Genomic DNA, 23,656 nt, shown 5'->3' with positions numbered 1-23,656 from the left:
GGTAGTCCTTAATTGACTTTCCCACAGAAGTGTCAGCTGGCCATCAGTCTAGTTCCATCCTCTGCCCTGCTAATTGACATAACTATAAATGGTTTTTGCATATTGCCAGCTCCTCAAGTGGCAGGAATAAAATAATAAGTAGAGAGTGAAGTACTAAGAGAATTGTGAGAGAATAGAAGCAGGAGAAAATGTCCTGTTCTCAGCATGGCAATTTTTTCTTCACGAGACTGATCCTGCCTAATTCTCATTCATCTGAGTACTTCCATTGATAAAAGTTGCAAGAGTGTGCTTGTGTAGTTTTAAAATAATAATACAACTTTGGCCCCAAACTTCACATTCTGCTGTATTTCATGGATTTTGTAGGATTGAAGACCTACCACCACCTACTAAAAAACTCACCCCAGAATTGACACCGATGGTGCTCTTCACAGGATTTGAACCTATGCAAGTTCAACAGTACATTAAGGTGACTTTCATGCTTATCTCCTGTGAACTACATTGAAACATCTCCTAACTTTTTTCTTGATGTTGAATTTTTGCTATCTAAGACTCGATTAAGGTACATCTAGTGGATAAAACCCCATGCCTACTGGGGCTGAGGTTAGAGCATAGATTTACGTGAAATGAGCTTTGGTAAGTGTTCTGCTTTAGTTAACTACTTCGTACTTCTGTGCTACTTATTTGTTCTTTCTATACGATTATTTAAAAAGCAAGAAGGCTGCCTCCACGTTTGTTTTTAAATCAGCAAACTTCATGACTAAATTTAGGTGAGAAAAGTAGTGATGGTTGTACTGGATGAGACCCAAGACTCTTCTAATCTAGTTGTTATCTGTAAGGCCAAATGCTTCAAAGCAAGCTGATGACAAAGCTTATGGCAGGTGTGAGATAATAAGTTCCCATGGAGATTTTGTTCTGTTCCCTCATAAAGCTGTACCAGAATTTACCTCTAAATAATTTGTAACATTCTTCTAATGGTATAAAAATCCAATCACTCCTTGAACCTTAATAACTAGTAAATATTTGTTCCAAAAGAACTTTTAATTTACGTTATTTGTCACATGTTGGCACAGGGTTTTTTTAACTGCTGATCTCAGTAGTGCATGAAAGATCCTGACGCCGATGCCTGCTCCAGCTAATCAAAAGTAAATGAGGCCTAGTCAGTGTACTCAAAAATACCTAATGTCTTTATTTTACCTAAACTTCTTTTTAAAGTAGTAAAAACTTTGGAGTTTATTCCCTTGCGGTTGGAGCTTGGTATTAAATATTTTGGGACTTAAAATACTTTTTAGCTTGTCATGTAAAGTTCCAGTGTCAGCTCCTCATTTTTTTGTCATGTTGGTACCGGGTTAGTTATATGGAGAATCTGTTTTGGTAACAGCTATGGCTCACAGAAATGAAAAATCAACTTCAGCCTCGAGGCCTGTGAAGTTGAATCTAAACTTGTCAGCGATGATATCATCAAGACCTTTCAGAGTTTGGGTACCTACCTGAGTCTGGATACTCCCCGTCCTCTTGGGATGGAGGGGTAGGTCTTTTTTCCTGCATGCCCAAAGGGTTCCTTGAACGTCAGGATGGAAACCTTACAAGATGTGCCCTCATAGGTATAAAGCGTTTGGGGTGAACATGTATTAACTATGGAATTAACAGCCTTTGCCTTTTGTAGGTGTACAGGTGTGCTATTCACAGTGTGTTTATACGTACCTGAAGGGGATAAATAGTAGAGAGGTTCAGTGTCACTGAATACTATTTTTGTATATAATCTTTATGCAAACCGTCAAAGTAAGCCAGCACGGTAAAGAAAACCTTAAAACATTGTCCCTGTCTAACCTACTTGTTCGTTATTATCAGAGCAGTACAGAGGGATGGCAGAGATCTTTCAGGGCTTCTAATAACCCCATAGGGCTTCTCGCTTGGGTGTCTCCTGATGACTTTTGTAGTAAAATCACCCCAGTATGTTAAATATTTATACTTAAAGATATTGGTGGCTTTTTTATTCTTTTGTACAAAATGCTCGTCACAGAAAATCAGAAATCCCTGGTGCATAGATACTGAAGCTGTCCAAATATTTTTTCATTCTTTAAATGTTTATGAGAGGGAGCACTCTACTTGTAACTAACACCTGTGGTAATTTGATATGCCTCACCAGCTAATTAGTTGTATTACTAATCCCTTCAGATAATGACTTCTATCTAACTGACAAGGCAGCAACTGTGAAGAATTAGTTTGGGTTTGGTAGTTTAAACCAAGGAAAGGGGTAGTTACTGAGGGGTAGTTACTCAGTATCATCAAAAATACATGTGGAACTAGTGTATTTAAAGAACACATGTTTTTCATGAGTTGCTTTTCTCTTCAAAGAAAATACTAGCAAAATTAAGTTTACTGTAGCTACAGGGTATGTTACACCTTCCATAGAAAAGAGCAAAATCATTAAATTTTCTGCTTACTTAAATTTAATAGCATGTTGTACTTAGATTTTAATTTGTATCTTATAATTATTTCTTTCCTTTCTTAAAAAAACAAAAAACAACAAAAAAAAACCCCAGAAAAACTGCAGAAGCAGAATGTAGCTTTCAGTCTTGCCAGATGAAATTTGTGTCTGGAAATACCTGGATATTCAATGCTGTAAATTCTGCCCTTTAATCATCTTTAGTAAACGAATGGCTGTAATACAGAATTTTCCTACATTTACTGTTTCGTTAGGAGCTTAGTTTTACTTGATGGTGATGTTATGATTCGTTTTTTTCCTCCAGTTTTTAAAGGACTGTTCCATTCTGATTTCTGTGTTGTACAACTTTCAGAAACTATATATCCTCGGAGGTGAAGTAGCAGAATCTGCCCAGAAATGTACCCACCTAATTGCCAGTAAAGTGACCCGAACCGTCAAGTTCCTGACAGCAATTTCTGTAGTCAAGCACATAGTAACTCCAGAGTGGTTAGAAGAGTGTTTCAAATGCCAGAAGTTTGTTGGTAAGTTAAACTAGTATCATCTTATATAGTAAACTGAAGGTTTGCTGATTTAAGTATGCGAAGAGAGCATGCATATTTAAATACACTTAATTGTTTTGACTTCTGACTTTAGTGTCTTCTCTTGCCAGTTTCCTAAAGAGTTCAGTTTTGACAGCAGAGATTTTAAGTCTACAGCAAATCTGACTAGTATAGTTAATAACTCATGTTATGTTTAAACAATTATACTAGCAGCTAGTTCGTATTTCACTTGAGGTTTGTATTTCACTTGGTGTCATTAAATAAGAAGAAATTATGTATTATTTTTTATTAAGTTCTTTCAACAGAACATTTTGTTTCTTTTAGTTTTTATTTCATGTAATGTTGTTTCTTTCCATTAAATGAAGTAAAAAAAAATACTTTAAAAGTTGACTTTAGAGTGTTTAAATAGTTGCATGTTGTTAAGCATTATATTTCTTTCTCATGTGGTCCTTTGCAGATTTGATTACATTACTTTTTAAACCCCAAATGCTTTTGTTTTCAATATTTTTTCTAAAGTATTAGTTGTAAAGAACGAAGCCAATGTTGTAAATACAAAAATGCATTTAAATAATTAAAATTAATTGGTCTAGTACTGTAACTGTCTTGGAATACGTTGACTTTGTGTTTGCACCGCTTTTCTGTTGACAGCTGAAGAGAAAAACATAGATGGTTTAAGTCTACTTGACAAGGATGTTGAATCTGAAGAAAATCTTCTTAAAGGCTGATTATTTGTTTTATGGTTGTTTTATGCTTTTTATATAATTCATTTGAAAGGAGCAAATATATAGCATTGCTGCCTAACCATCACAAAGACTTAAATCAATAAACAGCAAGCATTTTTATAAGCATTTTTATAAATCTGGAGAAAGCGACTTGCTTGGTTCAGCATCAGTGAGCTGAGAAATCAATGCCTTTGAAAGCTGTTAGAAGATAAAGAAGGTCAGGGGATACAGAAGGATGACTGTTTTGATCTAGGACTTGAAGTACTTTACTTGTCTACTGAAATTTAGTCGATTTGTAGCTAATGGGCTGCCTTCAATTTTGTACCTAGTACAATGACTTAAAATACAGCAATTGTTTAGAAAAATTGTCCTATTGGTTTTCTTGGTCTTATGGAAGAGTGTTAACACCATCTCTTGCAGGTTGTCAGAATTATACTTGGAAAGACCAATTTGTTCTCCATATACATTCTGTTTTTCGTTAAATTTAAGTATTTTGAATTAAAGCTGATTTCGAAATGTGTTTGATATAGCTTTTTGTGAAAAGGTAAGTTAAGACTAAAATTCCATCCCTAATAAAAAAAAAAAAAAAAAAGAAAAATCAGGTGAATAATAGGACAAGGGAAAACCAGATGGATAGGTTGTTCTGTTAAGGCAGCGTGAGGAGTTGAAGACAGTTTCTGGGCTTCCGTAAGTTGTTCACAGTGATTTGAACTTAAACTTAATCATTCTGCCTCTTTGTAGAGAATCAACAAATAAAAGTTTGCAGGTTCCCACAATAAGTTAGAAAAAGGGACTTTATAGGACAATGGTTGTTGCTAGATGCACAAGTGGAAAATACACACACAATTTTATTCTCCAAGTAGTCGTGGGTCATCCTTACAAGATGCCTAATCAGGTTAAAATTAGTGAGTGTTTACCATTCAGAGGCACTCTCCCACCAAAGTTTTCTGATCGTACTAGATCTTGAGTGACGTGGATGCTTTTTTCTTTCCTGCATTACATCATCAGTCTTTCTTTTTCAGATGAGCAGAACTTTGTGCTCAGAGATGCTGAAGCTGAGGTGCTATTCTGCTTTAGTTTAGAGGAGTCTCTAAAGCGAGCACAAGTAGCTCCACTGTTCAAGGTAAGTGGTTTAAAAGAACATTTAAATACTTGGAGCTTTTCAACCTGATGTTTTAGGCATTGGGACCACAGCTCTTGTAGTCGAGGGCTATAAAACAGACTAGCATATAACGTGAAGCATTTGGTTTAAATTTTGTTTGTTACTTTATGCCTATATCCTGCCTAAGCATTGTTGGGATGGATCTAAGCTCTCTAAGTGACTGGATCCTGTAGATGTGAACAAAACATGCTCAGTATACGCTCAGTATAGTTAACAGTATTTGTTCTCTTACAAAATCTAGAACACTGCTCTATTATTTGTAAAATGCCACTTATGGAAGGGACTTTGCTCTTTTTTCAATACCGGCCTGATAGTCAAAGCACTTGCTCTTCAAACTGGGGGTCTGAGAGTGAGTTTGCACTTCAGCCTCAGGGAGTTCTGGTCCAATTCTCCTTGAAGACTGTACTTAGCACCAGGCTGTTTGCAGGGATGGTGCAAGATGGTTTTCATGCCTCTGGTTAAAATTGTGTTACAGTGCAGAGTGCAGAAATCAAAGTTGCTAGAGATTCTTCAGTGTAACTGAATTTGAGACTTCTTGAGGCAAACCACCTAAAAAGGGTATTTTTACAACTTGTAATGAAAAAGAATCTGTGTCTTTTATTAAGACTAAATAATACATTTCACTCAGTTTTGCGGTCTAAATGGCAAGGTGGTTTGGTTTTTTTTTATTCCTAGCTGGTAAACAAAGATAATCTACTTTGTGATCTGATCACCTCCATCAGTCTCAGTCATGCAGGAGGATAATTTTTGTCAGAAAGTAATACATTGGCTACCAATTAAAAGCTGAAAGTTCTTTTGTGACACTTGAGATGTCCCTGTGCTTGAAGAAGCAAGGAACACTGTTGTTCCTATAGTCTTACCAAGCTGCAGTTAACTTTTTTGGGGGGGGTTGGTGGATTTTTTGTTTGGTTTTTTGGCTTTTTTTTGATTTTTCTTTAACCATAGTTTAACCTGTGGTCATTTGAAGGTTTCCTGGTTATTATTTTAAAGGTGTTGAAATAGGCACACCTGAGCTGTTCATATTTATTAAAATTGTGGGTTTGCCTCACCGGGGAAAACAGATCAGTGCTAATTAAGGACAACTCAACAGCTGATGAAATTTGTTGCTTTAAGCTGTGGTATCTAACACCAGCTTACAAAGCCCGCCCTGTGATTGTATAGGAGTAACATGATAATAAAACTTGACGTCTTGCAGAAATCAATTGACAAAATAATGCTTTTTTCTTATTCTTTCTCTTCTCTTTTTAGGGAAAATATTTTTACATTACACCTGGAATTTGTCCCAGCCTTTCCACTATGAAAGCTATTGTGGAGTGTGCGGGAGGAAAAGTATTATCTAAACAACCTTCTTTTCGAAAACTCATGGAGCATAAGCAGAACAAAGTGTGTACAGTGTTGCTTTTGAAAATGTATTAGTAATACCTTACTGTGCTATTCTGAGCTCACCATTAGTTTCTTTTGTTTAGAGTTTGCCTGAGATAATCTTGATTTCCTGTGAGAATGATCTTCACTTATGCCGAGAATATTTCGCAAGAGCCATAGGTATGTATAAGCTATCAATGTAATTTGAACAATACAACTGGTGTTTTGATTTTTTTATTATTATTATTTTACAAGTACACATCTTTTGAAGCTCTCAGGTAATAACAGAGGAATACGTGGTCTATCCTGCAAACCGCAGAGAAATCTGAGCCAGCTGTTTGCTAGATATTTCTAATAAAGGTATTTTATAGCCAGGTCACCATAAATCACTGGCTTGAACTTGAGGCTTCTGTCCTGCCTGAGGCAAGATTACTGTCTCAGTATTCATCGAGTTAGTTAAAGATTTGGGGTTTTCCACTATCTATTTTTACTGAACTGTAGAACCCCAGGACACGGTGTGTTTATTAATAAAGACATGCGCTGGAAGCCTAGCGCCGTGTGTAACAGCTAACAGTAGGGCTCTGGTAATGGTGGGACAATACTCCCTTACACCTTTGCGTGGAGAGCAGAAAGGTACAGAATGGCCCCTCCTGACAGACATGAGGCAGAATGTCTTTGCAGGGTGTAAAATCTGTGCATGTTTTTGGTATTTCCAGATGTCCACAATGCTGAGTTTGTCCTGACTGGAGTACTTACTCAAACACTGGATTACGAATCATATCCTTTTTGTGTAAAGGCTGTCCACTGCTTGGGGAACTGTAGTTTACTGAAAGGTTTTCTTAATTATGAACTCATTATTTATAATGTTTTAGGATGTGTAATGTTTACTTGATGGGAGGGCAGTTTAACACCCAGAAACCTAGCTTAAATTCAAAGTGGAATTACTTTTTGATAGGAAGTACTTCAGTGGAGGTGGGAGTCAGGGTTGTCAGAAAATAACAATACTAGAATATGAAGCAATAGGAAGAAAACAACTTGTCATGATGGAAAATATTGGTCACGAGTTACTTGTGGATGAGGAAAATAGCTTTTTACTGAGGATTATAAACCCTGTTTGATAAATGCAGTGTAGGAACCAGTAGGAGTTCTATGTCTTTATGTATGTTTTTTATAAAAGTTCTATTTTGCAATCATTTCTTAAAGTTGTTCTTTCTTAACAAACATACATATAAATTTACTTGATGGGTAGTAAAATGCCTTACTGCTTCGGAATCCTTGGAGCATTAAATCTAGCTGTTCAGCCATTGTACAAAGCAACTAAAACTTCCTGTGGATGCTGTTTTCCAGCTGTTTTCCTAGGGATGATGAGCAGTTTAAAGCAGGAAAGCAAAAATAAACTGCATCTTTTTTAGGATGTGTAATTTTATTATGCTGAAACATAATTTACTATGTTTTGTATTATACTACCATTTTAAAAGAGCCCACTTTAGCTATCATGATTAGCCCGTTTTTAAACATTTTAACGTAAATGATGGTACTTCAGCCAAAAGTGTAATTTGGATGTAAAAATAAAAGGGCTTGCTATCTATTAAATTATGGATGTTGAAGATGAAAATGTTTTGTACTTTATTTTTATTTCTTATACTCTATTTTCTTTTATATTGATATTTTGCCCACATTTTAAATAAATGTACTTTTAAATGTTTTACTCTATATTTTAGTGGTGGTTCATTTTTTTGAATACTGTGCAACAATGGCACTCTGGTAAGAGTAAATTACTCAAATCTTTTTCCAAGCAATGTACAATTATTTCAAGCTTATTTCACCAGGTATGTTTTAATATATGAAATCCCAGTGCTTTAAAGGGAAATCATTGTAAATGTATATATGTGTTTTTACTGCAACAAAGAAATAGCTTGAAGGAAGGGGGAAATATAAGCCCACATATTATGCTGTTGTGATAACTTGTTTGTATAGTGAGTTTTACTAAATAAATATTAAAAACTAGTCTCCCAAATCTATATTCAGTTGTATTTCCTAATACACGCACAGTTCTAATAACCTGACTTTGCCATTTTTGTCAGTTCAGATTCTAGTAGATGAAAAAGTTATCCTAAAAGCATTTATTGTTTGATCAGCAAGCCATTAAACTCCGGCTGGGGATTGCAGATATCTCCTTCTCTGTATGTCATCAAGTGTATTACAGCGCCTTGTGAACCATTCACAGAACGATTCAAAATACAAGATAAAAACCTACTTTAAACAATAGCTTATCATGCTATTTTTTTTTTTCAAACATTTTGTATTTCTATGCAGAACCATTTTACAGAGAAGCTTTTACAATTACAGTATCATTAAACTGAGGTAAGCTGCTATTTTTAGCGTATGCAAAGCTTTCTACAGAGAAATTATTCATTTCAAATGTCTTTTGTGCTATGGCTTAAAAGGTAAATCCAGCTGATACTTGGCCACTGTTTCTGTTGCCTTTTTTCCCACATCTCAGTTCAACAAAGTGCTCAAGTGAAGGACAAATTCAAGCTGTAAAAACACAGTGGGAGTAAATTTCAAGATGGGTGAATTCCCACGGAGGTCAGTACCGTGCCTCTTGCCTGTTACTGCTGCCTCTGGGTTTCCCAGCTATCCCAATTTATTCCTGGATTTGGCGTTTCTGTTGTAATCAATAAGGGGCTACAGGATGATAACAGGGAAGCTAAAATTTCTATCAGCGTGACTTTTGGTAAGGTGACAAAATGTACTAAATGAGAATGTTATACTTTGCCTCAAGATGGTTTTGGGTGCATTGGAAGTTAAAAAAGTGCGATACAGGGTGGAAGAAAGTGGTATTTTTCCCCAAATGCCATTTACTTGTAACAGCAGAGTGATGTGCCTTTTCTTTGTGTGATGTTCAGCTCTCCGTAATACAGTTTCCTCTTCATTATGAGATAGATTAAGACAAAGTCTTTAACGTGGAGACCTAAGATTGCAAGCTGACAACATAATTTTAGGCTTTAACTTTTAAAAATAGTAAAAAAAGGAGGAGGGAATGCAGTGGGAGTTAATTGTTGGCTGATGAGTTGTTGTGCAAATGACTTAGGTTGTTTAGACGTGCAGACCTGGCAAGTCTGGTCTCCCTTTACTGTCAGTGGAGGGAGAGAATCTCTCTGAAACCTGAGTTAGTTCCAGATCACTGCGGAGGGTGCATTTTTTAACAGTTTAGCAAAGTAGTTTAGTAATCTACATCTGTTAGAACAGGTGAGATGAATCCCACCCTAGAGAACTACACTAATGCATTGCATAGATACTTTTTTTTTTTGTGTAGATAAAAGTACACCTTTTTTTTTTTTTTTTTTTATCCCTTCAAATACACTAATGCTGAAATCACCTAAATCTTTGTGTTAATCTTTGTATGGCTTGAGACTTCCTTCACTATACTAGTTACCAGGTTGCAGAGAGTTTTTAATGCCTTTTCCTTTAAAACCAGCACCAGCCTGTTGTAGCTTTTGGACTTTTGGAAATGTGATACACGAAACTTACCTTGAATAAATACTTCCTACCTGTCATGCATTCAGCATATCTTCTGTCTGCCTCAGGAACGATGAATTGCTGTAGCAAATGTAAGCGCTAAAAAGAGATACGTGGATGTAATGAGTCAGGGGCACTGTGTAACTGTGTGTGAAATCAAACGCGAGGCATATGAGTTTGCAGGACTGGGTTCTAGAAGCGAAGAGGACCTGCTAAAACAGCTTCCTGCAGAATGAGACCCAGCACCGAGGGAGAAGAGGCAGAGAGAAACCGGGCTTGAATGTGTTAGCAGGTTCTGCCTCAGGAACGTAAACTGCTAGACTCGATAACGCATTTCTGCCTCAGTAAAAGTTCTCACCTTTTTTAGGATTAACTTCTTCCACAACGAAGCAGTGTTGAGGATATATAACACCTTTGCCAAAGAGTCAAGAGATATGTGAATGCAGTAGCAGCTGAAAGGTAGATTTCCTTATGAAAACTATCCAAAATGCTGTCAGATACTGCGTAGAGGAGCTTGAAGAAAACCAAATGCAATCATGGAACAAATGAACCCCGTGGGAAACGTGAGTGGTAATGCATCTGTTTCATCATCAGTGGAGACAGTGTGTTTATTTAGCCAACATACAAGTATGACTGATTTGATTAACCTTTCAATTAGAGTAAAAAAACAGAACCTGCCAAGAAATAGTCTTTCAAGAACCGCAGGAGGTGTCCAGAGCCAACTGGCTTGCACAGATGTTACCGTGCATGTGATTAGTGATAAAGGATTTGATGAAGTATGCTCATACTAGATTGCTGTTACGAACATGCCTTTTCTTCAGTGGAAGGTTAACATACTGAAGTGTCTATTTGATCCTGTCTCCTGTACTCAGGAAAAAATAACTTTCAAATCGTTTGGTTGCTTGCAGAGGCATTAGGTCCATAATAGAAGCTTATGTTCTTTGTAGAAAATGTGTTCTGATACAGCAGTTATTTAAAGATATAGAACCTGTGTGTGATAGCAGAGGCATTCCACTGGTTAGGGATCTGCTGGCAGTCAGGGAAATGGTCTCCGCTCGTGACCCTGCAGCTTGCTTTGCCATGAATCATAAAGTAGAATTGTAGAACAGAATTGTAGAAGTGCAGCTGGAAGAGACCTCTGGAGGTCCAGGCAAGTTTTCTGTATCTCGAAGGATGGAGATGCCACAGCCTCTGTGGGCATCCCATTTCTGTATTTTGCTACCCTTGAGGTAACAAATGAACCATCCTCATGTCTGGTCAGAATGCCCATTGTTTCACAAGTAGCCGTTGGATCTAATGTCATGCCCCTGCACCTCCAAGAAGAGTCTGGCTCTTGTATCCTTCCTACTCTCCTAGCAGGGAGTTGGAAACAGCGGTAAGACCTTCTGTTCTTAAGGCTGAGTGCACTCAGCTTCTCCTTGTGCGTTGCGTACTTACACCCCCTAATCATCTTGATGGTCTTCTGCTGGACTTGCTCCACTGGGTCATTGTCCTACTGTATGGGGGAGCCCAAAACCGAAAAGAGAAAAAAGTGCTGGTCACCTTGGCCTTTTTCGTGTCTTCCGTCACTACATCCCTGCCACGTTGAGCAGCAGACTTTCTTTTTTCTTTCTTTTCCTTTTCTTTTTTGACAGTGGTGTATTTGCAGAAACCTTTCATGCTGCCTTTCACATCTCTTGCTAGTTTCAACTCGGGCTGAGCTGCTCCTGAATAAAAAAAAACCAACTGCACAGTTCAAGATGTGTGAAGCATCTGAGCGGAGCAGGTAAGTACCAGAACGGCTGTGTTTAGGAAGGTTGTGCAACTTTAACCTTTACGCAGCTCTACTATTAAAATTTCATCAAACGCTTTCTAAGCGCAGTTCAGTTAGTTTGTCCTGCCTCAAGGCAGAGGGGTAGATGAGAAGACAGTTCTGTTGGTGTTTATATGTTTTATGTTTAAATATCACGATGCCTTAAAAGGTGCTAGGAGATTACGTAGGCTATGTTAAGGAAGAATTACCCTTTTTATGGATAGAAATTAAGATTCAGAGAGAATTTTGCGCTTGGAGTGGTGAAGCAGGGAATAAAACCCAGGTTAGCTAAATTCAAAGGGTTTACTAGGAGTAAGTTTTCCTAGAATTTCTATGGAATGGCGCTAACGAATACAAAAAATGTTAATAAGGAAGTTGCGGATGTGTTTCACTTTACCTGTAGGGCTGGGAGATTGAGAGACACTATCTCCAAAATGGGTCCTTTCGCATTCTGCAAACTCTGCAGGAAGCACTGTAGGCTACGGGTGCTTCCTTCTTGCTGCTTTCTTAATCTTCCGAGTGTTAAAAAAAAAAAAATATTTTCTGGTTATTGTGGTTCCCGAACGTCTCTCTGCCTGGCTATTGCTGTGGCCTGTGCAGACCGTGGACCAGCAGCCCTGACACAAGCAGCAGTAGCCAACCCATTTCATTGTGATGGTAATGATGGTACTTTCCGTGTCAACATCGTGAGCTTGCTGCCCATCCACGCTCTTCGGATGAGGGGATGTGATCCCTGTAGTCTGTTCAGGGAAGAGCGGGTTAGGCTAGCACCTAAGTGGGTTAGGTTTTCTTAAAAAAGCCATCCAGTGTCTCTTTGAAATACAACAGGCCCCTCCCAAGGGAAAGGCATGCTTGAGAAGATTCCTCAGCGGGATACAGGAGCTTTCCCTAGAGGAAGCCAAGTGGAGAGTGACTGCCTGAGCCCTTGGGAGATGCTCGGAGCTCTGCCAAGGGAATTTTAACCTACGGAGTACATACGCAGACAATTGTGATGAGCGAGTGATGCTTGGAAAAGTATTCCCACCCTTATCAGTATGGTACCTCTCTGGTCCTCAAGCAGTGTTTTGTCAGGAGACCAGGCTGTGTCTGCCAGGGGAAAGCATGGTAGTCGGGGGCACCCCGGATCAGGCAGATCGGACACAGCTTTGACTGGGCCTGCCTGTGATGTTTCCTCATAGCAGGCTATGCTAAAAAGAAAAAAAACAACACAATCCTATTTTAAGCTCCAGAGGTCAGATTTTATTAGTATGGCAACTAAAGCACTTTTAAATGAAGCAGCTACATCAAAGAGAAAGGAGATGAAACAGCGGATTCCCTCCCTGCTCTCTGTGGCTTTAGAGGGCTGATCCTCACTTGGTTTCATTCAGCTCGGGGCGTTGGGGTTGTGGGAAATTGCGCAGTCCTTGCTGGTAGGCAGGAGGTTTCTCTTTCCAGATATTGAAAATATCTTACTGAACAATGATACCTCCTCGTGGTTTTCGTGGCATTTGGAATTTGACATTTAAATTGGATAAACTCGCAGCTTCTTAGGGACAAAAAACTATGTCCTACAATCCCTTTGTGTGAGAGAAGATGGAGAAATGGCTTTGGTCGGAAAAGCTCTGTATTTGAGCTACATTTGGGAAGGGAGGGGTTAACCCACGGGGCCCAAAACAACTGGAGCCCATCAGCCTTCCAGAGGCCAGGCTGGAGCAGAGAAAGGAAGAGGAGCTCAGGGATACACCAGCCAAGAGACAAGCCGAAGGCGGTTAGCCATCCCAGGAAGAACCCTCTGAAGAAAAATATCTGAGTATTTTTCACCTGCTCAGAATTTTCTATGTTCCATAAAGCAGTGAAATATTTTCAAAGAAGAAAAAAGGGGAGAGAAGAGTTTGATTTTTCACGTGATGATGGTGGCTTCCAGCCCAGCATGGAGAGAGGCAGACTGGGAGCCACTGGGCTAGACTGGAGAAGGATCTGGATTGCAGATGAATCAGGATGCGTTAGAAAGTTCGAGATCGCTGGCTGGGCTGTGGACTCCAAGGCTGGGACAGATGTGAAATAAACCGGCTTCGTTTTGTGTGCAGTGAAGTTTTGTGCATCCGTTAGAGCCCTTCTGTGGTAACTCGCTCCAGTGTTCAAACCCGAATATTGCTGTAGTTACAGAAATGGTACCGGCGAGTGCGTTTTTGCGCTCTAAGCCCATCTGGAGGGGAGCCTGGGGGAGAGACCCCGCAGACGTGACTGAAACGTGCTGGGGGGGAAAGAGGAATCAAAACACAGACATACTCTTCATCTTCCAGCATCCTTCTGCTGAGGGGCTCGATGGCTGCAGCTCACATCACCTAAGGGGAGGACTCGGAGGAGCTGTGGTCCAAGGCACATTTAAATCACCTCTTTAGCAGAGTTTCAATGGCAGCAAGCCCATCTTTCCGATTTCTGGCTCTGCCTGGAGAGAGTGGGAATGAGACTCCCATCTCCCTGGCAATACCAGCATCTTTGCTTCTCATGCAGCGTGTTGGTCAGTCCAGTGCTTCTTACCCTCCCATTCCATGCCGCTTTTCCCAACGGCTCCTCCTTTTCCCTCTCTGTCCAGAGGAGGCTGCAATGGCCGTGTATTTCACTTGCCAGACTCGCTAGCTCTTTTTGGGCTGAAGACTGCTTTACCTGGCCTCCCAAATACCGCCATCTCTCTGATAGAGCGCCCAGCGTGGTGTATAAGCTATCCAGGATATTAAAAATGCTTCTGAGGGCATTATTTTGCGTCCTCAGCCTCTGATCAGACTCTAAACCCTGCGGGATGCTGTCTGCAGCGTGAGCAGCAGCTCTCGTTTCCTCCTGTGCTCTTCGACTTGTCTGTTCCTCACATGAACGTGGGGTCACAGCACGGCTCTGGAGAGGAAATCGTGCAGTTGGCTCTCGAGCAAGTTCCCCAGAGTTCCTTTGCAATGAATGTCTCAACGTGTCTGTTTTACAGAGCCCGTCCCTCTCGGTCGGCAGTGACTGATGCGCCTTCATTTCCTCCCCTACCCTGCCGAGGAGTTTTTTATTGCGAACTGCATTTCTACTTCCGCGGAACAGACGATATAATAAAGCCTAGTTATTACAAGAAGTATCTCTCTGGATCTTGGAGACAGAGGTTAGGTGGAAGAAAACAACGTTCGTAAACTGCTCTGATGCGTTTTGCTGTAAGGTAGGGAAATGCACATGGATCAAATGCAAGCTCCATCGAATATCCATTAATTTACATTTGTGGTGAAATGCCAATATTAACAAACCCTTGGAAACGCTGTTACAGTGATTTCTGTGATGACCCAGAAATATCAGAGAAAGCTTTAGAAGGAGAGCAAGAATCTCTTCCTAGGGTAGCTGGTATGGATGATCAAAGTGGCCAAGATCTGGATCATGCGTGCACCTGGAGAAAGACTTTTCTGATTGAAAACTCCTGTATTTTATCTGACGATATCACCTGATTAAGTGAAAGACATCACTGGACACTGGAACGGGCTGCCCAGAGAAGCTGTGGATGCCCCATCCCTGGAGGTGTTCAAGGCCAGGCTGGATGGGGCTTTGAGCAGCCTGGTCTAGTGGGAGGTGTCCCTGCCCATGGCAGGGGGTTGGAACTAAGTGATCTTTAAGGTTGCTTCCAACCCAAAGCATTCTGTGATCCCTCCCAACACGCTTGCTGCCCTGCGTCAGTGAGCTGGGCCATGTGAACCCCTGGGAGCATCAGCCGCTCGTGAGCAATATGATGGCAAGGGAACAAAACCTGCCCACGGGCTGGAGCTGTGGTGCTTCTCTCTGCAGGTCATTCCAAATAATAAACTATTTACAGAGCCATTATAAAACCTATTTTCACATGGATGTGAGATGCAGGGACTTTCTAAGAATCAAGAAAGGTGTAAAGGCTAAATGAAATACTGAGCTCCATAGTTGGGTCAACGAGGACAAGGAGGGAGTGCAACAGATGTGAAGGTACATGCTGGGATGGCTCTGGAGAACTGAGTCACTGGGACAGCTGAGCATCCCCTGGAGGCATAGCACTACCCTGCTTGCTTTGGAAGAGATGCAGGGATAATACCAAGCGATAGGGAGAACTCCATGCTAGTGCCTACAGGCACTGGAAGAAAAGGTACCCTCCTCCCAAAACAGGAAGCTGTCAATTTTGATGAAACTAGTTTGGGACTTTTTGACTAGGAAAGCAAAACAAATTATTAAAGTATCAACTAATGAAGTAATTGGAATGCAACTACCTGAGAAAACAAAGCCGAAACAAGACATTTTGTACCCCTGTAATCAAACCTGTTCACCGCAGGGAAACTCAAGCGGGAATTCGCATTTCCAGTTTTGCAGCAGCGTTGTTTGATAACTGCTGAAACGCTGCAGAAGGTTGCGGTTTATCCAAACTCTGAACACATAAAGAGAGAAATTTTCAAGTGTATTTTTTCCTCAAGCGCCGCGCTGGGCATAACTGCTAACTTACCAGCTACTTCTTGTAGCACCTCCAACGAAATTGCTAGCACAACATCACGCAGCACTTCAGGCCAGTTCAGTCTTTTATTTTGGTGATCGTAACTGATGTTATTAATTGTTTAACCTTCGCTTACGCAGACCTTCAGAAGTTCATCACCCACCCTCCACGTAAAAGCTGCAAAGAGCTGTTCTAGCCCCTACCGAGAGGAGTTTCCATCTTGAGCATCCTCTGCACAAGTGGGCCAAGAAAGAAGAGGGGCAGGAGTCTAAGGAGAGGCGCATCCTTCAAAGGACTGTCAGGAAAATTACAGCTTTGATAGCACCATCCTATGAACTTAAAAAGCACAGCTTGGGAAATATAAAGGCAGAAACCGAGCTCTTTTTCTACCTATAAGGAATTTAATTCCATTTCTTCCCCTCTGATAAATACTTTTCCCAAAGCCCAGCCTGCACTGGGTTATGTTTCATAGTGGAAAATACAATTCCTGGGCTTCTCTGCTTATCAAATCAGAAATGACAAAGGAGGTCGAAGGAGCTGTTGCACCCAGCGCTGTTTTGCTTTGCTTCTTTCTGTGGATGGTCTGTTTTGCGTTGCCGCAGTGAATACGGCTCCCTGGATTTTCGGCAAGGCAATATACCCCTTTGTGTCCTGAAAAAAGAATTTAGTATATCAGCAATGGCTCCCCCTGGGTTTTGCCCTTTAGCTGCTGAATCCAGTGAAGTCTAGGGAGCTTCAGCCCCTGGGGAATGAAACCACATGTTTCATGTGAAGCGGGGAAGCAGCCGTACTGACCTCTCTTGCCGTCATCCCCAAATTTAAACCCACAGCGGGAGCACCGAGGCTGAGGGTAACCAAGGACCAGAAGGACATCCTACCAACGAGCTACTCGGACAGAAACGCAGACGTCTAGTCCCACCCCCCTGCATCGACACGGCTCCATCCTCCCCGTGAACGTTACCCATCGTGGCAGTTTTCTCCCCAAAGGTGTGGTTTGTGGCTGCCAACACCCGCAGCCAGACCTCTGGTCGCATTGACGACGCGTCTCTTGCGATTCTGTGCTCTGCCAATTCGCAGTGAATCCCGATTCCAGCATGGGTGAAAACTCATAATAATAACTCAGCAGTGTTAAAAAAGAATAATAATCCCTGCCTCACTCCTCCTGCCCATAAAACGCCCTGAATATGCAACTTGCTTTGATACAACAGTGAATCTGTGTGACGACGCTAGTTATTGTGTCTGCGTAGAAGACACTGCTAGTCTTTACAGCGTGATCTGTTGCCTTGTACGGTTCTTTCAGTCCCGGTTGAGTGTTTGCCACCTGTCCTCTTCCAGACCGTAGGTCAAGACACGTTCCTGGTGCCTGACAAGTTCTGCACTGTCATCTGCCACCCACAGCTTCAGCTTCTTTGAGTGACAAGTTACCGGTTAACACATGTGGCAAAGGTTTCCATCATAATTATTACTTGCAGCTCCTCAACATGCTGCTCCTCCTACACGAATAGGTCCTGCCAGGCCCTGTTAAAAGCAGGTGGGAGGTGACAAGAGAGAGGCAAGGCAGTGCCACAGAGTAGAGGCACACCAGTGTGCTGCTTTCTCAGCAAAACTGGCTGTAGTTTCAGGGTCCCGTGACTTCTAACAGGAAAAAGAGGATCATTTGGGCTCCGTGGTCACGGCAAGGGCAGGGATGCTCCTTCTGGAAGGAGGGAAGGAATCACGGCATGTCCACCTGCAATCTGGCACCTACACTCCACCTCTCCTCCCAGCTGTGTTCTTCATATTTGACTCGGCGCTGCTCGTGCAGAAGCACGGCCAAACCCTTCGGCTTTAAAGGCAGCCTTGAACACAAGAGGGTTTTTCTTTAGGATGCCATGGAAAAAAGTGCTTGGAAGGACCAGATTGAATAGTGGAGTCTTGCTCTGCCGCGGCTGTAACGAGCTTGTTAATGCCGGTTTATTTTGTTTGTTGATTTTCTTGGGCTCTGCAGCCTGGCAGAACACTGTGTTCCTGATGTTCGCCTCCTGCTTCGCCTTTAGAGTACATCGGAAGCTTGTGAGAAACAAGCCATTTACAGACAGGTTCGTTAACTGAGATTTATTGTTTATTTATCCACCATCACAACAGCTTTAAGCATGTGATGTTTGCTGGACACAAATGTCCCTCCTGTAAGAATATATTTATTTATATCTAATGCAAGTGAGCATTAAACATTTCTCTAAAGCTGTATATTCAACTCTAATGGGCTGCTGAGGCATTTGTATGCCGAGTCTCCCAAAGACACATCCTTGTGTTTCATGTTGGAGTTCACCTGCCATATAGTTGTTGAGCACAAAGCCATGACCTTTGTGATGGACAAAGTCATTGTAAAGTTCCTCTGGACCCTCCCATCCTCTGTCGGTCCGGCAGCATCATGCAGAAGGGGTTGTCTGTGCAAGGACCACCTGAAATTATGCGGTTCACTTGAGTGACGTGAACACCAACACTCACTATTGCCACCCCAGAGGGCTTAGGATTCAGAAGCTGATTTGAGATTTATGACACTTAAAACATGGATTTGCCATCTAATTTTGGGCAATTAAAGCATATTGGCAAGCTTTTCTCATTAGTCACAGGGTTAGAAACATGCTTTTAAATAGGGAATTACATAACTAAGTTGTTGGTGTTATTCTTAGAATCATAGAAGGGTTGTCAGGGACCTTCAAAGATCATCTAGTTCCCACCCCCCTCCACCATGGGCAGGGGCATCTCTCACTAGATCAGGTTGCTCAAAGCCCCATCCAACCTGGCCCTGAACACTTCTGATGATGGAGGATCTACAAGTTGTCTGGGCTACATATTCCATAGTCTCACTGCCTTCAGCATAAAAAATTTCTTCACATCTTCACAGGAGATGTGTTCCATCCCTCTGACTATTTTTGTGGGCCTCCTCTGGACCCCCTCCAACAGGTCCATGTCCTTTGTGTGCTGAGGGCTCCAGAGCTGGACGCAGTACTGCAGGTGGGGTCTCACCAGAGCAGAGTAGAGTGGGAGAATCACCTCTCTTGGTCTGCTGGCCACGCTTCTTTTGATGCAGCCCAGGATATGATGTACACATATGATTGGGCACAGTGACCATGAAATGGTAGAATTTTCAATTCTTGGTGAAGCAAGGCGGGGAGCCAGCAGAACTGACACCTTGGATTTCCAAAGGGCAGACTTTAGCCTGTTTAGGAGCATGGTCGAGAGTGTCCCTTGGGAGGCAGTTTTGAAGAGCAAAGGTGCCCAGGAAGGCTGGTCGTACTTCAAGGAGGTGCTCTTAGAAGCACAGGAGAAGGCCATCCCCATGTCTCGAAAAACGAGCCGATGGGGAAGAAGACCAGCCTGGCTAAATAGAGAACTCTGGCTGGACCTCAGGAAAAAAAGGAAAGCTTACATTCTCTGGAAAAGGAGGTTGGCGACTTATGAGGATTATCAAGATATAACGAAGCTATGTAGGGGGAAAATTAGAAGGGCCAAAGCTCAATCAGAACTCAGCTTGGCCACGGCAGTTAAAGACAATAAGAAGAGATTCTTTCAGTATATCAATAGGAAAAGGAAGACTAGGGAAAATGTAGGCCCACTGATGAATGAGACGGGTGCCCTAGTGGTGGAAGACACAGAGAAGGTGGAGTTACTGAATGCCTTCTTTTCTTCAGTCTTCACTGCTAAAGCTGTCCCTCATGAATCCCATACCCTGGAGGCAAGGGGGAAGGTCGGGAGAGAGGAAGATTTTCCCTCAGTTGAGGAGGATGGGGTCAGAGACCACTTGGCCAAGCTGGACATTCGTAAGTCCATGGGCCCTGATGGGATGCACCCGCGAGTGCTGAGAGAGCTGGCAGATGTTATCACTAGACCACTCTCCATTGTCTTTGAAAGGTCATGGGGAACAGGAGAGGTGCCTGAGGACTGGAGAAAGGCTGACATCACTCCAATCTTCAAAAGAGGCAAGAAGGAGGACCCAGGGAACTACAGGCCAAACTTTATTTGGATCACCAACTTTTCACCCACCAGTGTCCCCAGGTCCTTCTCTGCAGGGCTGCTCTCAGTCCCTTCGTCCCCCAGCCCATATTCATGCTGGGGATTGCCCCCACCCAGGTGCAGGACCTTGCACTTGGTGACTCCAGGAGCTGGAGCTGTGGTTGAAAATCTGACCCTGTGGTCTGAGCTGTCACTGCTGGGTGGTGAGCTCTTCATAACCCAGCGAAAGCCGGATTCACCAGTGTAATTGAATTCTTAAAAAAAAAATCCTGTTGTATCCTGGGTATGAAACGCCTAATCAAATCATGTTTACTGCTCAGCGCTAGACTGCTAATTTGCTTTGATTTAGAATTTAAAAAGATAATTGCGGATGTGTGCGTCTGCGTAGGTTGCTGTGAAAAGGCTTTCCTCTCCGTTTAATAAGCATTAGTATGGACTGTGTTAATTTGACTTCCCTTTTTTCAATACGATTGATTTTAGTCCCTCCGTTAGAGGCGGAGATGGAGAGAGGGAGCGCCGTGTGCCCACAGCAGAGGCGCGGGGAGACGGGGGGCTGAGGAGCAGCCTCCTCTCACGGGGTCTGTGGGATTCCCCTCGCCCTAGAAAAACCTCCCAGGAAAAGGAGGGGCAGACACTCACGCTCTACAGCTCTGCTCGTCGTATTCTTGGCGGCAATTTAACAAAGCCACTTAAGCATTTTCACTCCAGTTTTAGCTTTATTAAAAGTGGAATGAGCTGAAAGTTGCAGGCAGATGTGGCATCAGCATAACACAGAAAAACAATTCCTGTTTACCAGATCGCTTTTCTTTGGGCTTAATTCCTACCTTCAGATGGTCCCAGGAACAAATCCCTGCTCCCGTCTGCTTGTGGCCTGGTAGTGTTTGTTGCTGACGTTTTGCAGCCTCTCGCACAATCCAAAGCTGCCCGGGCTGGGCTACTGCTGCACTCCTGGAGAACGGCTCGTCTGCCGTGTTTCACTGCTTATTTTACTCGAGGATGACTCCGAAGATCACCTTGCCTCGACCTGCATCCAGCCGAGGCTCCCTCCCAGGCGCCGACGCCTACCTGGTAGACACCTGTGGTTTTTGAGTCCAATTAATCGGATCACCTTTTAAAGGTGAGGGAGTCAAGATAATGTGAGATCATGTGTCTGGTGTGGGGAGGCTTCACGCTAGGCTGGTTCGCCTGACCCCTCGGTATCCATGCGTGCAAGAAAACAATAGCTATAGACGGGGAAGTGCAACAAAGATGCCGACTCACTGGCTGCTCTTGGCAGCTCCTTCTTCCCCACTCATACATCAACACCAAAGATGGTGTCAAATGGGCTGGCGAAGGGGTGCTGGGCTGGGATTGCACCGGCCATATGTTGCATTAACCCAGAGCAGAGCTCAGTCAATGCTGCTTCCATGTGCGCTGAGAGCAAAGGAGATCTTGCAGAGGACATCCCTGGATCCTGCCATAACCTTTGTCTGTCCTCTCCTTCCCCCGCCAACGTGAATCTTAAGTTCTCCAGAAAGGCAGCAGCACCGCTGCCATCTTCTCGCATGGTGTTAATCACATGCAGAAGCACACATTAAAATTCTTCCTTCTGATCTTGCTTGCAAAGAGGCAGGAATCAGTTTTTCTGGTCTTCAGGGATGAAGGCTTTCTCTGGAGATACTTCTGGTCTTTTTTTTTCCACTCCTGGAAATGGTAGTGATTAAGCGTTGTAACTTTCCTGAAGTGGCTTAAAATGAGTAGCTGTTCTGAAATATTGTTAAAAATACCCCCAAGCCCTAGGGCATTCCAGGAGAAATCTTGTCGTCCTAGTGTGGGATCTCCAAGGCTACTGATCGTGGGCATAAAGCAGGAGGGTGAGATCCATCTCCTCTGTAGAAACAGCGGGAGAAGGGTGCTGCCTGCCAGGGTCTGTTTGCCTGTTTGCCATAACACCAGGCTCCTCCTGATCCCTGCTTCAGTGCCCTCTCTTGTGGGTTTAGGATTTCTGCCCGTGGATTTAGCAGCCTGAGTTGTGGGGTGAAAGATTGTCTGAGTTCAGTCTTTGGTGCGACTGCTCCGTTTTTAGCTATTGCCTCTCCCTGTACGTGACATTTTATCTAAGCTCATCTTGCAGTATTGTTTTATCCAAAAGCGGTGTTACCCGAGGAGATGCCTTGTGCTGGGTGGTTTGGCTGCTCTTCTCCCAGGAGCTCCGAGAGGCAAGCGGGGGCCATGGCACAGGCAGGGCTGCAGCTGCCAACCCCAGGGACATCTGCTGCCATCCAGACAAGGACACAGGGAGCAGCATCCAGGGTAGGCTCAGCAGGTGGAAAGCCGGATAGATGGCCGGGTAGGTTTTGGGGTGTGACGTTTTTCCTTTATCTGCCTTTCTGTTCAGCTGGGAACATCAGAAAACACCAAAAGCACCGTTTACGGTGTCTCCCCCCTTCAGGCAGTGGCTCCGAGCTCAGCCCATGTTAGGCAGAAGTTTTGTTTGACACCGGTGAAAGATGTGCAGGTACAACTGTGCCCTCTGAGCCTGGAAAAGAAACACCGGAAAACTCACCTCTCCGTTTATAGGGAACATGCCCTCAAAGGGACAAAACACAGATCTCCTGGTGGCTTTGCTCTGGAGCGTTCGCCTGCTAGACATGGTCCAAGCGTCCCTCATGTGGGCAGAGATGATGCCACCGGGCAGGGCTCCCTTTCCCCTGCACTGCCCCTTCACCGCAGCCTGATGCCAGCCCAGAGGTAAGACCATCTGCAGCCAGCAAGGGATGTCCCCAGGCCACCAACCAGCAAAACTTGTTCACCATCAATATGCATTAGGTCAGGACCTGAGAGACTCTTCTGCCACATGTTCAATCCCTGAGTTGCAGCAATATTTTCCCCCTGAAACTCCGTTTCTCATGTTCACCAGCATAACGATATTTCCTAAGCACTTACAAGAGGTAGTTGTTTTCCTCTGCGAGTACTTTTTGCACAGGAGATACAGCACATGAGGCAGATCTCCCGCACGAGGAGAGGATGTTTTGCATACATTCCTCTCGAGACCTATTGCTGCACCTCTGGGACTCTGGCATACTATATCTATTAATACACCTTAATTAAAATAAATAGTGCTCTAGACTAAATAGTCTTGTCTCACAGTTTCTACCCTATAATTCGCTAGTGTGATGCAGCTGTGATACAAGCATTAAAAACCTATGTAATATGTACTGCTGCATTGCTTAACAGGTTTCTCTGTCTTTTATGAAGAGGCTGCCTTGTATTCTGCAGGTCACATTAAGGTTTCCTTAAACTATGTTTTCGTAACTTTAAACAGTTCTGATGTCTCAACATCTCAAGGATGTTGAGAGCCACAAGGACAGAGTCACCTAATGAAACACAACTATGAAACGAAAACAAGACAGAAAATAAAGAGATAAGTGGAATTGAAATTTATTGCTTATGCCATAAATAAGGCTTACTCTAACAAGAAACTCAACTTTCACAAGAATGAGCGTCTTTGAAGTGATAACAAGAGAATCCAACCCCCGGGGGGGTGTTGGGAATCCTAGTACTTGTGTCTTCAAAAAGTTGTGGATTCATCCTCTCCGTGCTCATCTTTGTAGAGCATCACTTCGCGTCCGGAGTCTCTAGGTGAGCCCCCACCCTGTACCTCTGAGGCATAGCAACATCTGAAT

The 23,656-nt window shown here is 42.8% G+C and overlaps 1 protein-coding gene across 1 annotated transcript in view; it reads left to right on the top strand.

Moving 5' to 3' along the window:
- The window catches only part of PAXIP1 (PAX interacting protein 1), a 32,760-nt gene extending 24,564 nt beyond the window's left edge, over positions 1 to 8,196 (top strand). The window contains exons 15-21 of the mRNA XM_063324398.1: positions 364 to 466; positions 2,799 to 2,967; positions 4,730 to 4,830; positions 6,118 to 6,252; positions 6,336 to 6,411; positions 6,948 to 7,012; positions 7,462 to 8,196. Coding sequence (XP_063180468.1) covers positions 364 to 466; positions 2,799 to 2,967; positions 4,730 to 4,830; positions 6,118 to 6,252; positions 6,336 to 6,411; positions 6,948 to 7,012; positions 7,462 to 7,473 — 661 coding nt within the window. The 3' untranslated portion in view covers positions 7,474 to 8,196. The remainder of the gene's footprint in view (positions 1 to 363; positions 467 to 2,798; positions 2,968 to 4,729; positions 4,831 to 6,117; positions 6,253 to 6,335; positions 6,412 to 6,947; positions 7,013 to 7,461) is intronic.
- The last annotated feature ends 15,460 nt before the right edge of the window (positions 8,197 to 23,656 follow it).

This window comes from Chroicocephalus ridibundus, chromosome 2 (genome assembly GCF_963924245.1).
Source record: "Chroicocephalus ridibundus chromosome 2, bChrRid1.1, whole genome shotgun sequence".
NCBI classification, from domain to species: Eukaryota; Metazoa; Chordata; class Aves; order Charadriiformes; family Laridae; genus Chroicocephalus; species Chroicocephalus ridibundus.
Note: the sequence above shows the minus strand (reverse complement) of the source record. Positions and strands in the feature narration are given on the sequence as shown.